This window comes from Bubalus kerabau, chromosome 7 (assembly GCF_029407905.1).
Source record: "Bubalus kerabau isolate K-KA32 ecotype Philippines breed swamp buffalo chromosome 7, PCC_UOA_SB_1v2, whole genome shotgun sequence".
NCBI classification, from domain to species: Eukaryota; Metazoa; Chordata; class Mammalia; order Artiodactyla; family Bovidae; genus Bubalus; species Bubalus kerabau.
The window spans coordinates 117,830,105-117,844,850 of NC_073630.1; the positions used below are offsets into that span (position 1 = coordinate 117,830,105).

Consider the following 14,746-nt stretch of genomic DNA (forward strand, 5'->3'; position numbering starts at 1 on the left):
TCTCCTCCTAACGGGGTGGGCATGGGCCCTCTGTGCCCCAGCCCCCAAGGCCTGACAGATGGCCTCGTGGCCCGTGGGTACAGTAGGGGGCCAGGGAAGACTGTCCCTCTTCCTGGGGGCCCATGTCTCCCGTGCCAGCCCTGGAGTAGGGGGCCTGCAGCAGCTGACCTTTTAGGGTGTGGCCTGCAGCCTGGGGTTGGGGGAGGGAATCCCCACACTCAGCAGCTGGATGGAAGCTGTGAGACCACAGGAGCCGACACTCACCACGTCTGATGTGTTGGCAAGACTTGAGGCCAGGGCTGTGCAGGCTGAGTACCACAAGGATGGGGTCAGGCCCCAGGGGGTTGGTACAGGCGGGCGCCAGCCACAGGGGGAGATGCTCCCCTCTGAAACAACACAGTGAGGCTGCATTCACAAGTTGCGAGTTATGAAAACAAAAGGAGAAAAATGACAAAACCTTTGAGTGTTTGCAACATACCTGGCTCTGCACCAGGGATTTGTCATCTCCCCTTGTTGCTGTTCAGTCACTGAGTCGTGTCCAGCCCTTTGCGACCCCATGTACTGCAGCACGCCAGGCTTCCTGTCCTTCACCATCTCCCAGAGTTGGCTCAAACCCATGTCCATTGAGTCAGTGATGCCATCAAACCATCTCATCCTCTGTCGCCCCCTTCTCCTCCTGCCCTCAATTTTTCCCAGCATCAGGGTCTTTCCTAATGAGTCAGCTCTTAGCATCAGGTAACCAAAGTATTGGAGCTTCAGCATCTTCTTTTAAAATGAGGACTTGGAGGATCAGAGAAGTTAAATGTTTTATGCAAGGTTACCCAGCTAACTAGGGGTGAATGGATGACCACTGAGGTCAAGGAGGAGGTTGTAATGCTGGGGTTTGAACTCGGCTGTGTCTGGCTAACTCATCTGCTGAGTCGCATATGCTGTTTCTTTTGGGTCTGCCTCTGACTGTCGATGGGCTTCCCTGTGGCTCAGAGGGTAAAGCATCTGCCTGCAATGCAGGAGACCCGGGTTTGATCCCTGGGTTGGGAAGATCCCCTGGAGAAGGAAATGGCAACCCACTCCAGTATTCATGCCTGGAGAATCCCATGGATGGAGGAGCCTAGTAGGCTACAGTCCATGGGGTTGCAAAGAGTCGGACACGACTGAGCGACTTCACTTTCCTTTACTTTCTGACTGCCAAGCAGCAGAAACACAGGGGGTCCCGTGGACCACGAGGACAGGAGTCCACAGTGATGCCCGAGCTCTGTCTTGCTAACCTTCTGGTGTATCTTTCTGCTTCTTCCCTCTAAGGCTTAAGGGATTTGCTGGGACCCTTGTGTTGTGTGAGGCTCCGTGAGTTAGAGACGCTGGAGCTGTGGGGGCAGATCTAAGTGGTCACAGCTTGGGCCACGAGCAAATCCTGTGGGCATGATCCCGGGACCCACTGCATCTCCCAGTCCACGGCCTCTGACCACTCAGCTCGTGGTCCCCAGACTCACTCCTGGGGACACTGTTTTGTTCTTGGTGAGTCCATATTGGTGTATCGCTGTCTCTGAAATCTCAAAAGTTTCTGTTTAACATTGATTCCATTATGCAGGGTTTGAGTCTAAGCTCACTAGGTCATTTTTTCTGAATTCAGAGATTCTTCTTTTTCAAAAAAAAAATAGGGACATTTACCCTTCTCAGGGCCTCTGGCAGCCCACATTCTCACTGCGAGCAGGTGTTGCAACCCAGTCAGCTGGATCTAGCTGGAGTCCCAGATCAGCGGCCTATTGTCTGACTTTGGACTGAGAACCTGAGGCTCAGTTTTCCCCATCTGTGAAATGGGTACGCCAGTCCCCACCTCTGAGGGTGGAGGCTGAGTGTTCCGTGAGTCCTGTGGGTGAATGTCTGGAGAAGGGGGAGCTCACAAGTGTTGGCCACTGCCCCCGCTCCAACACCTGTCTCCCTCTTCTCCATGTGGAATGGTGGCGGCTCCTCTGTGTTATCTCAGCCTTTCCAGGCAAGTCCCTGTCCCTGGAGCCTGAAGTTTCTGCATGGTCACTGCTTCATCTTCCCGCTGGAGGACCTTGGTGCCAGACTGATGGAACAGGGCTGGCCCCCAAAGCCCGTCCTGGCCCCTCTTCGTGCGTCTTTCTGCCCTTGGGGGTGATAAATGTCCTCTAGTTTGAGGACAAGAGTGCAGCCCCAAGGTCCCCTTGTTCTGTTTCTCTGCGCCGAGCCCACCCAGGCCCCGGCTCCGTGCCCATCCCCTGCCCTTGGCTTCCTCGCTGCCGCACGGGGTTTATGAGCCCCCTTCCCTTCCTCCTCCTCTTCATGGCTTTTCCCCACCCCACCCCCTCCATACTCCCCACCAGTGGGATCGTTATTTTAGCAAACAAAATAAGTCATTTGGAGGTTAATTCATCATGCCTAATCGTAGCACGTGGATGCCAAGCAGATTTTTAAAATGATGGTCGCCTCTGAGTTTCCTCAGGGAAACCTTGTCAGTGCGTTGACTTTGGAGATGAGCCTGTGTCTCCGGTGACTGCTTCCCCATGAACCTCACCCCTTGCCAGCAAGCAGCGCGCCGAGGCGGCGGGGATCTGATTCCGGTTTAGCGCGTTTGTTTGAAAGCCAGTGCCTACAGCCCTTGCCCAGATCAGCAGCCCCTCACCGGAAGCCCGGTCCAGCCCCCGGGCCCTCGGTGCCGGCCCCACCCCCGATCGGCTTCCTGATGCGGCCCGACTGCATAATAGCAGCACCACCCCCTGCCTCTGTTATTACAGTGCCAGGGAGCCGATGACAACGAATAATACTATTTTATAAAGAAAAGATACAGAACCTGCTTGCTTGACTCCAAAGCAACAGGAGACATCCACACACGGAGAAAAGGGATGCTGGGGACCCCGCTGTTGGCAGCTGTGAGGCTTTCATTAAACTGACCTTCACACGATGGCTAAGGAGGGACAGGGAAACTGAGGCACCGCTGCAGATGGAGCCCTAACGACTGTGCCCCTGCATGGATGTGAGGCTCACACACACGCCAGGGCCTCCAGGAGGCCCGAGCCCTTCTGAGGTTGCCCTGGGGGGCAAGCACGCCTCCTTTTGATGCCATCCTGGTCTATGACACATGGTCTGATGGGTGGAGGCGTGGGGCTAGAAGGGCACCAGACTTGGGGTCCGGACACCTGGGTCTGGGTCTTGCACGCCAGGACCCACTCTGTGATCTTGGGCCGGGCAGACAGAACATGGAAGGGCAGAGGGAACAGCCCATGGGAAGGCGGAGGGCTCTGAGAGATGAGAATGGCAAGATGGGACTGGACATGATTGAACCCACATCCCAGATGTCAGACCCTTCCCTACCCTCGGAATGTGCATCTCAGCCAGGCGTGGTGAGGGGTCCTGGCCTTTTAACAAATGAGGTCAAGGCTTGCTCAGAAATGGAGTCCCCAAACCAGATCCCACTTTATCTAACACCCAGTCCAGGTGGCTAGTTTTCCCTGCCATGTGGAAGAAAAAGGCCATTGGTGATTTTTTTTTTTTTTCTTTGTGTGACTTTTCATGGTGGATTAATTAGTGGGCACTCCCAGGGACGGGGGAGCCTAGTGGGCGGCCGTCAATGGGGTCGCACAGAGTCGGACACGACCGAAGCGACTTAGCAGCAGCAGCAGCAGCACTGAGCTGAGCCTGTGTGCTCATCACCCATGCAGGTACTGGATGGGCTTCCGGGCTCCTGGGACAAGATTGTCTCCACTGGGGGCCGAGCTCCGGGGCCCAGGGAGAGGGTCCTGCCCCGCAGAGCTGCAGGCCTGGTGGAGGCTGACCACAGACACCGAGCTTACCGCGACTGGGTGCTGACCCCTGGCTGGCGACCCGCTGCCAGATGTCACACCTGAGCCCCCGGCCCGGACTTCAAGGCTCTCCTGGCCAACTCTAGCCGTATCTTCTGCCCCAGAAGCCCCCACACTAACCCAGCTCAGTCAGGGACCTTCCCGAGGTTTCTTCTGATACACGGCGCCTCTTTGTGACTCCTTGTGAACGTACCCCCCGCCCTATCGCAGCTCCTCAGCCCCCCTGTTCGACCAGCAGACCCCTCCAGTTACATTCAGGTGGACCCCGGGGTCAGACGGATCTGAGGATAAACGTTGACTCTGCCACTGATTGCAGATGTGACCTTAAGAAGCACACCTAGGCCTCCTGGCTCATGTGTCCATCTGTGAACCAGGAACAATGATAGCATAGTAATAGCACAGCGTTCACTGGTTTGTTGTGAAAGGCAAGGGGAACTGAGCATATACAGCACTTTGTACACTTCAGAGGGCTCAGTAACTGTCAGTGATCACCTTCGTCACCACCACCACCAACATCACCATAGCAACCATCTTAATCACCAGCACCCCCGTCATGACATCAGCATCACCACCACCACCAACAACACCACCAGCATCAACACCACCATCAACACCATACCCATCATCACCATCACCACCACCACCCTCTTAGCTTGTGAAGCCTCACACAGGCTGGGGCTTAGAATCCAGGTCCAACCCAGGTCTTCTTGACAGTAGTTGCCTCAGATCAGCTGGGTTGATTCGTGGGCATCTTTCTTTCCACGTGGGAACATCCCGGGCTGTCCTTGGACAGGCAAACGCACCTGTCTTCATGGCGACATCTTGTTCTTGTTCCTCTGAATGTGACACGAGCCACGGGACTGACCTTTTCTCTGGGCTGGCTCTGGAGCCCCCGGAGATCACCGCTTGTCCACAGAGTGTGCTTCCAGGGGCCCCCCTGCAGCGGGGCTGGAGAGGCCCTGCCCGGGAGTCCGTCTGCAGGTTGCCCTTCCTGGGCCATCTCAGTCTCCCGCCCAGAGCAAGGCCCACTGTCTGATGAGTGCGTGCTCAGTTGTGTCTTTTTGCGACCCTGTGGACTGTAGCCCACCAGGGCCCTCTCTCCTTGGAAATCTCCAGTCAAGAATCCTGGAGTGGGTTGCCATTTCCTCCTCCAGGGGATCCTCCCAACCCAGGGATCGAACCCATGTCTCCTGCATCTCCTGCACTGCAGGCAGATTCTTTACCGCTGATCCACTGGTGCAATGCACAGGGGTTTAGCAAATGGTCAGGCTGAGGAGTCTTGGCCGTAATATTTTCTCTTCCTTTGAGGATGGCTTTTGTTTTGTTCCCTTTAATGAGACAGAAGGAGAGTCAGGGGAGGTGAACTGACCTTGGCAGGAGCACCTACTGCATACCAGACCTTGTTGTGCAGACGGCTTTCGCCTTGGTTCCTTGGACTGGGCAGTGACCGCAGAGGCCAGGGTTGTCAGCTGCATTTGCGGAGGAAAAGCCTTAGGTCCCGGGGCTCAGGAAGCTTACCTGATGTCACACGGTGCATAAGTGATAGGACCTGGGGTCACAAGTGTTCACACCAGCGGCTCTTCAAGCTCCTCTGCGCTCAGGTTTCCCTGCAGAAGCAGCCTGGAAGAGTCCCCCTTTGGAGCTGCCTGTGTTAGCCGCTCAGTCGTGTCCGACTCTTTGCGACCCCGTGGACTGTAGCCCTCGAGCCTCCTCTGTCCATGGGGATTCTCCAGGCAACAATACTGGAGTGGGTAGCCGTTCCCCTCCCCAGGGGATCTTCCCAACCCGTCTGAGCCACCAGGGAAGCCTGCTGGCCGGGGTTCGAATCCCAGCCCCGCCACATCCGAGCTACATGCTTCCTGATCTTTCTGTACCTCTGAGATCTCGTCTGTGTGAGGCTGATGGCTGCTGGCAGAAATGCCATCAGCCTCACAGGTAGCTCAGTGACTCAACAGTGGCAACTGGGATTTGTGCTGTACCTTAAGAGGGAGAGAGGTCCATGGACCCAGAGCAGGCAGAGGTCCGTGGACCCAGGCAGAGCTCTGCGAGCTTTGGGGGGGAGATCAGTCAGGGGCCACAGAGGGGGGTTTGATCAGACTGGCGTTTTGGAAACATGGCCCTGGCTGCAGCGTGGTGGGGGGCGGTGGGGAAGGGAGGGGTCCAGGGGTCCCTTGAGGGCTGAGGAGAACCTGAGTGGTCCAGGTGAGAAAGGGCGGGGCTCCCTGGGAATGACATCAGCCAAGCGGGAGGAAGGTGGAGGCTCTGGGGGAGATGAGAATGGGCCAGGATGGTGGCAGTTGGGCAGGGGCATGGGGAGAGGGTGTGGCACAGGACCCCCAAGCTTTTGTATGGGGCATCTCAGTGGACTGTGCCGCAGCCTGAGGTGGGGCCTAGATGAGAGCTGGGCTTGGAGCATCCGGTGCAGTCAGGAGATCTGTTTGGACGGGGTGGTCTTCAGCTTTCAAATGTTTTTAAGGTCCAGAAGCATTTCTTCAAAAAGGACCTCAGAGCCTGACATGCAAAACAGAGGTGTGGTCCCACCAGCTGGTCCTGCCCACAGGTGTCCTGTGGAGCCCCGGGCCTCCCTGAGGGGGGAGGGGCAGCTTTGTGGCCCCGGGAACCTGACAAGCACCTGCTACTCATGATCACGCTTGCAGCAGCCAGGGCTGCCGCTGATGGTAATAAATGACGTGTGGGCCGTCCCGCTGGGACTCCCCAGGAGAGAAAACCAGGCACCTTCTCCACAGAGTATCTCATAAATTCACAGCCACCTGCGTCTGCCTTGCTTGGCAGGGACCACAGACGAGGCTGCCTGGGCCTCCCCCCCACCCCACCGCGATCAGACAAAACAAGCCCGGGGCTGTCGGCGCATGCCTTTTGCCATTGGCAGGCACGGGAGAGGCCCTTGTTCTTGTGTGTCTCAGCGATGTCCGTCAGCCTGGGCACCAAGAGGCGGACGTGGAGGGCTGGGTCTGGGTGAGGCTGTCAGAGCATCCCTGCAGCCCCGTCCTCCTTGGCATCTCTGTTCCATCTGCGGACGACCTTCCTCTCTGCCTCTCTTCCTTCCTCCCCTGCTCTTGCCCTCCCCCCTCCCCTGCACCGCCGTCTCTGAGACACTGTCCACATCCCTCACCCTGGCCCCTCCACAGCCTTCGTGGCCATCGGTGGGCTGTGTGCTCGCCGGTCTGGGCTTGTCTATCTTGCTCCCCCAAGATGGCCTACTCTATGGAGGCAGGGAGCTCTCTGGCTCACAGTGGGCTCAGGCCCTTGGGCTACAGTCGTGGGCTGAAAGCATCCATTCATTCATTCCTTTACTTAGTCCCTGAGGCACCGCCTGAACACCTGCCCCTAAGACGCCCTGGTTGGGCAGTCACCCAGTCCAGCCTTCAGGAAAGTGGGAGAAACCGTGACTCAGGCCACTGGGAGATGAGGGGAGGCCCTGGCTCGAGTCCATGTGCAGTCCAAAGTGTGACCCGGCGGGAGGGACTTAAGTCACGGAAGCAGTTTTATGGGCATGCTTGTAATTTGTACATCCAGGTTCCCAGTCCTGCCATCCCAGAAGCAGGTTAGAATAGTCCCAGGCTCTCTGTGGAGTACCAGCTCCCCAAAGGGGAATTGTGTAACACTTCCATCCCAGGCCGCATTAACAGAAGTATTGGGCCAACAGCAAAGGAGGTGATAGTCTGTGGTATTTTTCAATGACCTGATTACCCTGAATACTGTTCAAGTGAGGTCTCACTTTAAGAGCGGTGGCGACAGTCTTCGGGGTGTCCAGAACACCATGGCCAGAATGGCGAGCCGGCACATTCCTAAATACAGCTGTGAGGCGCAGAGCGCGGGGCTCGGACGACCTGCTCCTGACTTTCTGCTCTGCCGCTTGCTAACTGTGTGAGCCTTAGCAAAGTCATTAATCTCTCCGAGTCGCGAGTTCTTCATCTGTAAATAGGACTGATCTTATCTCTGCTGCAGGGTTGTTGGAGAATTAAACAACAGCATCTCTGTGATGCCTAGCACAGTAAGGGACGACAGGACACAGAAAGGGGCGATTCTGGGGCAAGTTCTCAGGGGACCCCTGCCACCCTCGTTGTTCAGTGGCTAAGTTGTGTCTGACTCTTTGCGACCCCAGGGTCTGCAGCACATCAGGCTCCTCCGTCCTCCACCATCTCCTGGAGTTTGCTCAGCTTCATGTCCATTGAGTCGGTGATGCTATCCAACCACCTCATCCTCTGTCGCCCCCTTCTCCTCCTGCCTTTCAATCTTTCCCAGCATCAGGGTCTTTTCAAATCAGTCAGTTCTTCGCATCGGGTGGCCAAAGTATTAGAGCTTCAGCTCCAGCATCAGTGCTTCCGATGAACACCCAGGACTGGTCTCCTTGAGGTTGGACAGTTGGATCTGCTTGCCGTCCAGGGGACGCTCCAGAGGCTTCTCCAACCGCAGTTGCCACCCTTGGGGGTTGGTCGTTCCGCGTCCGCGAACCGCTGACAGGCCTGGGTGCGCGCGCACTCAGGAGGCGGCGTTGGCCCTGACACTCGCTAGGAAATTGCTTATTATGGGGCTGTGAAACCGTGCATTGAATTCACGCAGTTTATTTTTAAATAAATTTGGGGGAGTGGGAAAACAAAGAGAGACAATTTAAAAAGAACATTCTCCAAGCATAATGAAGGCTTTGGCAAGGGCCCAGAACCTGACCCCGAATCGCAGCTCCAGAGCGCGAGCTGGTGACAGACACCCCCGCCCGCCCGCCCGCCTTCCCACGCCACCCGGGGGGCTGCATGTCAGCTACATTTTCAGCTTTGCCTCTGAATGGCTGAGCTTCCTAGAGCCTCAAATCCTCTGCTCTGGGCTGCAGGAAGATTTATGGGGGATTGGAGAGCAGTTTAAAGACGGAAGGATCCCTTTTCCTACAAAGGGCTTTTCAGCCATCACCGCCTGCCCCAGATTACATGTCCCCTCTTCACATATGGAGGGGGCGAAGGGGAGAGTGCAGGGGGTCTGTAATATCACAGGGCCTGGCCTCCTGGGGGAGGTGCCCCATTCACCTCCGGGGCTCCCATCCAGAGCCCCCTTTGGGTACAGCCCCTGGAAGTCTCCCCCACTGAGGACCACCCCTCAGGCTTAAAGGACATGTCAAGTCGTGTCCCCCCTATGGTTTGAAAGCTGTGATTCTTGGTCCCTGAAGCAGCGTTTACAGATGAAATTGGCCAAGTGCAAGTGAATCCCCCTCTCTAAGCTCCGTTTCCTCATCTATGAAATTGGGATAATAGTGACAATAATATAAACAGAAGTGCTAGGATAGTGAATAGACAGCTCCTGCAGCTCCTGCGGGAGAAAGTCCTCTTGTGGAGCGTCTGCCATGCCCCCGGCCCCTGCTGGGTGCCCAGGACAGGCGAGCTTCCTATCAGATCATCCCCTTCAGCACCCAGGAAGAGCCTGGGGGAGACTGTGCCAAGAGAGGGCATGAGCTCTGCTCACGGTCACCAGCCTCTCGTGTCTGAGATGGGATGCGAGCCCCTGACCTCCAACCAGAGCTGTGCTGAGGACACCCGGAGGGCTGGGAACCAGGATTGCCGCCGTTTTTCTTCGATTCTGATGAGCGAGCCTGGCAGAGGGAGGGAGCGATGAGCCCCCAGTTTCCCACCCTGAGTGTGCAGGCTGGCGCCGGGCATGGAGGAGGCGGGAGGGAGAAGTTTGTATTCAGAGGACCAACCGGTCCATCTGGGAGCTTCGTCATTACTGTTGTTGATAATGAGTTATACGGAAGCTGAGGATAGAATTTACAGCTCGGGTAAAACCGTTTCAAATGAGGGTCCTTGGCAGCTCGGCTGACTTAATTTTGATTGCAAAATTATACATCAACGCCGTCAAAGCTTTCCCCCCAAAGAAACAAGTTTGCCCATGACCGTCGGCGGCTGTTTTCCTGTTCTCCTGGCCGCTCCTGGCCTGTGAGCGAACGTGCTGGTTTGTGGCGCTGCAGGTGGACCTTCTCCTGCGTCTGCAATTGCTCACCACACCCCGTGCTGCTCCGCCTCATGCCCAGCTGAGGTGCGTTTCTCAGGGTGAATCGACAGTTTTCCATTTGCCCGGCGCCTTCTGGCTGCAGCCTGGAGTTGCTTTCATGCTGCGCTTTGTCCCAGCTGAGCCCCGGCCTTGGTGCACTCGGCCCATCCCCACCTCGGTGTTCGTCTCCGTGCACTTTGTTCCTCCTTCCCGAGGTCTGTCTGCCGGAGCATCCACACCCCACCCCCTAGACCACTCTGCTGTGGCAGCACGTCTCTCCTGGGTGTCTCCACCCCAGGAACCTGCCCCAGGCCTCGGCCCAACTCATGGGTGTCTCCCTGCTCTGGGGAGCTCCTGGAGGCAGAGAGGCGAGTCCTTAGCACCAAGCAGAACCGGGCTTTTGCTGAACATTCTGAGGGCCTCCTGCGCAGAGCCAGGCTGTTTATCCCGAGGTCCCTCTGCTGCGTTTCTGTGGAGGTTCGCAAGGGCTGTGCCCACGCATGTCCTGGCTGCAGACTCTGAGGGCACAGGGGCCCCTGATCCTGGTTTGAGAGGCCGCCCGTTCTCACCCCGGCGGGCGGATGTACCGAGCAGACTCCAAGACCAGGGAGGCCCCATCCTGCGATCTGCTCACTCGCTCCTTCCAGCCCCGAGTGCCAGCTGAAGGGCCCGCCTCGTCCTCCCGGAGAACCTCAGGATGCCTCCCTGGTTTCCATGGTGACGTCGGTTTCCATCCTGGCTGCTCCGGAGAGGGATTATAAGTTCATCATTTCGTGCTTGGGTCTGGCGCTCCGCCTTCTTCAGCCACCAGGCTTCGGTGTCTTGGTGGGACTTTATTCATACATTATCTGATGGAAAAAAAAAATGGATGAGTTGCAGCCAGAGTTATTTCCTTCTCCCTGAGGCCTGAGGATCCTCGTGTTGGAAGATGAACCAGGACACTTGAGAGGCTGGCTGGGCAGCCTGGAACTCCTGGTGTGCCCCACGATAATAACAGCTAAGCAACAGCACAAAGGAAGAAGGAAATGGCAGCCTTTGGAGAAGGGAGTGGCAGCCCACTCCAGGATCCTTGCCTGGAGAATCCCACAAACAGAGGAACCTGGCGGGCTGTACAGTCCATGGGGTCGCAAAGAGTCAGACACGACTGAGCAAGTTCCACTTCACTTCAGCAACACACACATTTGCACATTTCAGCCGCACTGAAATGAACATCCGCCTGCCCAAGCGTCCTTGGAGATGACAGATCAGAGCGTGTCCGCGGGGTGGGGAGAGGTGGGAACGAATGTGGCTGATTTCTTGTCGGGTAGACAGGGCCGGGCTCTCCATCTCATTCAAACCCCTTTCTCTCCCATCGGCTGCATGGGATCTAAGTGTGAGTTACTTAACTGCTCTGCACATCAACAGTCACGGGGATAATAGGAGGACCTATTATAGTCATGGGGTTGTTATGAAGATTAATTTGGGTGAATGCTTACAGCTTAGAAAGTTCCAGATTAGCGCCTGCCATATAAACACAAGAGCTGGGTGAATTCAATGCAAGGTGATGTGCGGGCAGTTCTTGACGCCTAACATGAGCGCAGCAGGTAGTGGTCTCTGCCTTCCTGGCCGCCCCAAAGCTCATGTGGACAGAGCTCTGTGACCATGCACAGCTGTGCCCACCTCTTCTGTCACAGGATGCCCCCCCACCGGGTTGTAAATCATGCGATATACGCCTATTACAGACAAACCTGCAGGCAGGCAAAAGAGAAAAGAAAGCAATTTGCTAATAACCTGTTCTTACGCTCAGATGTGTTTCTATCTGGTCTGTTTTCCTCGCGCACACACATCTTTGTGCATTCACACATAGGTGTGCGTGAATATAGTTGTTAGCAGTTACAAAGAACTTCCCAGTTAATCAGGAGTCTCCTCCACAGGGTACTGGCCCTGCACCAGGGCTGGGATCCGAACACGGCGTGGGTCGTGCTGACTGCCTTCCAGGAGTTTATAGTCTCCTGGCAGAAACTGACACACACAGAGATTTTCCACGTACTTGTGAAAGTGCAGGAAGGACCTGCTGTGGATCGAGTCTCAAATAACTCCCATAACATCATGTATGAGTATTTTCTGATCGCGTTTGACTCTGTTCCTGTGATGTGTGTTTGCTGAGTGAGTTAAATGGTAGAGCCACAGTTGATTCACCCGACAGACGCTGCTCCTGGCTTGCTATTCTAAGTCAAGAATGCCAAGATGACACGCAGACACAGCTTCGGGTGTTGACAAGCGGGTGTGTTAGCCCAGCCCCAGAGCTGGGGGCAGCCTTGGGCTGACAGATCAGACCGTTCGCCAAGGGTCTGATCCTGGCGGAAGGAAGGCGCTCACATAGCCACATGGCTGCGGTCTCAGCTGGAGCTCCCGCAACATTTACCACTGGGGCCTCCCGTCTGAAAGCCGAGACCACATCTTGATGCATGTTGAAATCGTTCTGCCAAATTTGCCCCATCATTAACTTTCAATCACTGTTAATTTTAGACAGGGCTCTTAATTCAAGTTTTCTGTCTTTGTCAAGTTGATGGAGATGGGTCTGTTTTTAGCTCTGGTGGGAGGTGACGGGGTGGTGCTCCTTCACCCGGGACTGTCGAACACCCTCCGCCACAGCTGGTGATGAAATGCCAGGCTTGTGATTTAGGGAAATCAGCTCAGGAAGTTCATGTGTGGAGCTGGATTTGACAGGTCTGCTTTGTAACAAGCCACTCCTGTGAAGGCAGCATTCTGCCTGAGATACACGAGATGCGATTCAGCCAGATGTTTGGGTCTCAAACAGAATTGTTCCCATCCTTGTCCTTTGCAGGAAGATAAAGTGACTTCACCCCGAGGAGAGCTTGTAAATTAGATTTCAAACATAAAGGTCTTTTTGTGTTCAGGAACCCAACCATTCCACCATTTCCTTCTCTTCAAACAAGTTACCAATATATGTCAGTTTTCACGATGGAAGACATATAGATATATTTTCCCCCTCTACTTTTAGCTAGAATTCCTTAGCCTAACCTGAAGTATGGAGGGAAGCAGGGTCGACTTTATTTATTACAGATAATATGTATATGGGAAGATGGTGGCTGCTCTTGGCTATGAAAATGAAACCAGTTTGGCTGATGAAAGTGACCTTGAATGAAAGAGGCATCTCTGTTGAAATTTACTCGACCGCTTCTTCTCCTGGTTGATGGTTATTATTAGGGATCCATTCAGAGGACATAAAGCTCTTGTCTGACGCCTTCCCTTCCTGCTGTTCAGGGGACCCCTGAGCCAGGCTCTGCCCACGGCATCCCCGGGTTGCTGCCCATTTCCACCACTCCCCTCCAGACCCACTGCCCACGCCACTGTCACTGACAGCTGAGGATAAGCCCAGGTCCGCCCCACCCAAGCCTGGGTTCCATCTGTGACGGTCTTCATTAGAGGAGAGGTCAGGTTTCTCTTGTGGCCCCATTGTGCCACATGACACAGATGAATTCTTGGCATTTGTAATTGACCTTGGCTGAGAAGGCAGCAAGAGAGCCTTTTATCAGATCCCGCTCCATTTTTCAGTATCATACCGAACCCATCTTTGTTTGATCTGGTGTAATCAGCACGTCGATCACACATCCGAAACGCAAGTGTGCGGGTATCTCGGAATTCTGTGGCCCTGGACCCTGTGCTGGGAGGGTGGCTGAGGATGCCTGGGATGGAGGGAGGCAAACTGGGGGACAGGTCACCTCTCTGTGTGGACTTGCTCTGAAAAGAAGGACTCGTTTAGAAATTGCAGGTGGGCTCTGGTTTACTCCTTAGTTCACTGGTTTGTGGCAAGTTCAACGGGGGCTGGGAGACTGGAGCCTCGGGGTAGGGAGGGAGGTCAGGACTGCTGTTCGGGGGTCAGATGCAGCCTGTGCTATCCCGAGGCAGAGCTGGGGCTGATGGGCAGACCCTTGGGGAGTCAGGTTCAGCTAAACACAAGGAGGAGCTTTGGGAAGTAGGCAGCCTCCCGTCATATGAAGTATGCGAGCTGAACGGCCACGTGGCTGGGGTGCTGCAGTTACAACGGTGTGTGAATGAGGCTTTACCATCCATGGTGAGATTTATGTGGTATTCACCTCCCCACTAAACATTCTTCTCGTGCAGATATTATTGGAGTCCCATTTTACAGATAGGATGTCCAAGGCTGGGAGTGACAGGCAACTTGCCCAAGCTGCTTAGCTAGAATGGGGCAGAATCTTATAGACCCTGAGGTTTTCTGGACTCTTTTTCTCAGCAGAGACAAGGGACTCACTAGCAATGGGTTGCTTTGTTTGGAAGATTTATACTAAGGCCACTCTGAAAGTCCCGCATTCTTTCAGGCTGTGGCATGCTCAGAAAACATGGTGAAGAGAGCTGCAGGCATTTGCTTTTTAGAAATCACCCAATGTTATTTTTAAAATTCTTTTCTTAAAATACTTAGTCTCAGACGTTCAAAGCATCCACTGGGATGGTTTGCTTCTTCCTGGAGCTGGTCCTACCCTCACCCATCCCCCAAGTCCGCCGGCTCCATTCTGCCTCCCCAGCCGCCCGGTGCCAGCTGGGGGCCGGGTTAGGAGAGGTGAGACATCTATGGTTATGGGCCTCCAAAGTATCAGCCACTTCCAGAAAAAGTGTGAACATCTGATGCTGCCCAGGTCAGGGGGGCGGTTTCTGGGAGTGTCACTGGGAGAACCTTCTTCTGGGGGCAGAGTCTTGCAAAGAGGCTGCCTCGGTGAGGACGCTTGTGTAGCAGAAGCTGAGATAACAGCCAACGGAGGTGGGGGGTGGGTCACTGTTCTCAAAGACTCGCTCAGCATCAGCCTGGGATTCCGGGCTTAGCCTGAGCCTCTGTGCTCTCTCTGTTTAGACACTGAGTCATCTCTGACTCTTTGAGGCCTCATAGACAGTAGCCCTCCAGGCTCCTC

The 14,746-nt window shown here is 55.2% G+C and overlaps 2 protein-coding genes across 2 annotated transcripts in view; one reads left to right on the forward strand and one right to left on the reverse strand.

The window, feature by feature from the left end:
- GRPEL1 (GrpE like 1, mitochondrial) overlaps positions 1-557 on the reverse strand; it is a 249,103-nt gene extending 248,546 nt beyond the window's left edge. The window contains exon 1 of the mRNA XM_055589186.1: positions 553-557. The gene's annotated coding sequence lies outside the window, so the exon portion shown is untranslated. The remainder of the gene's footprint in view (positions 1-552) is intronic.
- The window catches only part of SORCS2 (sortilin related VPS10 domain containing receptor 2), a 329,996-nt gene that overhangs the window by 1,053 nt on the left and 314,197 nt on the right, over positions 1-14,746 (forward strand). Inside the window, exons 4-8 of the mRNA XM_055587427.1 lie at positions 2,547-2,674; positions 3,681-3,821; positions 4,032-4,091; positions 4,365-4,476; positions 6,712-6,797. Of these exons, the coding sequence (XP_055443402.1) occupies positions 2,547-2,674; positions 3,681-3,821; positions 4,032-4,091; positions 4,365-4,476; positions 6,712-6,797 (527 nt within the window). The remainder of the gene's footprint in view (positions 1-2,546; positions 2,675-3,680; positions 3,822-4,031; positions 4,092-4,364; positions 4,477-6,711; positions 6,798-14,746) is intronic.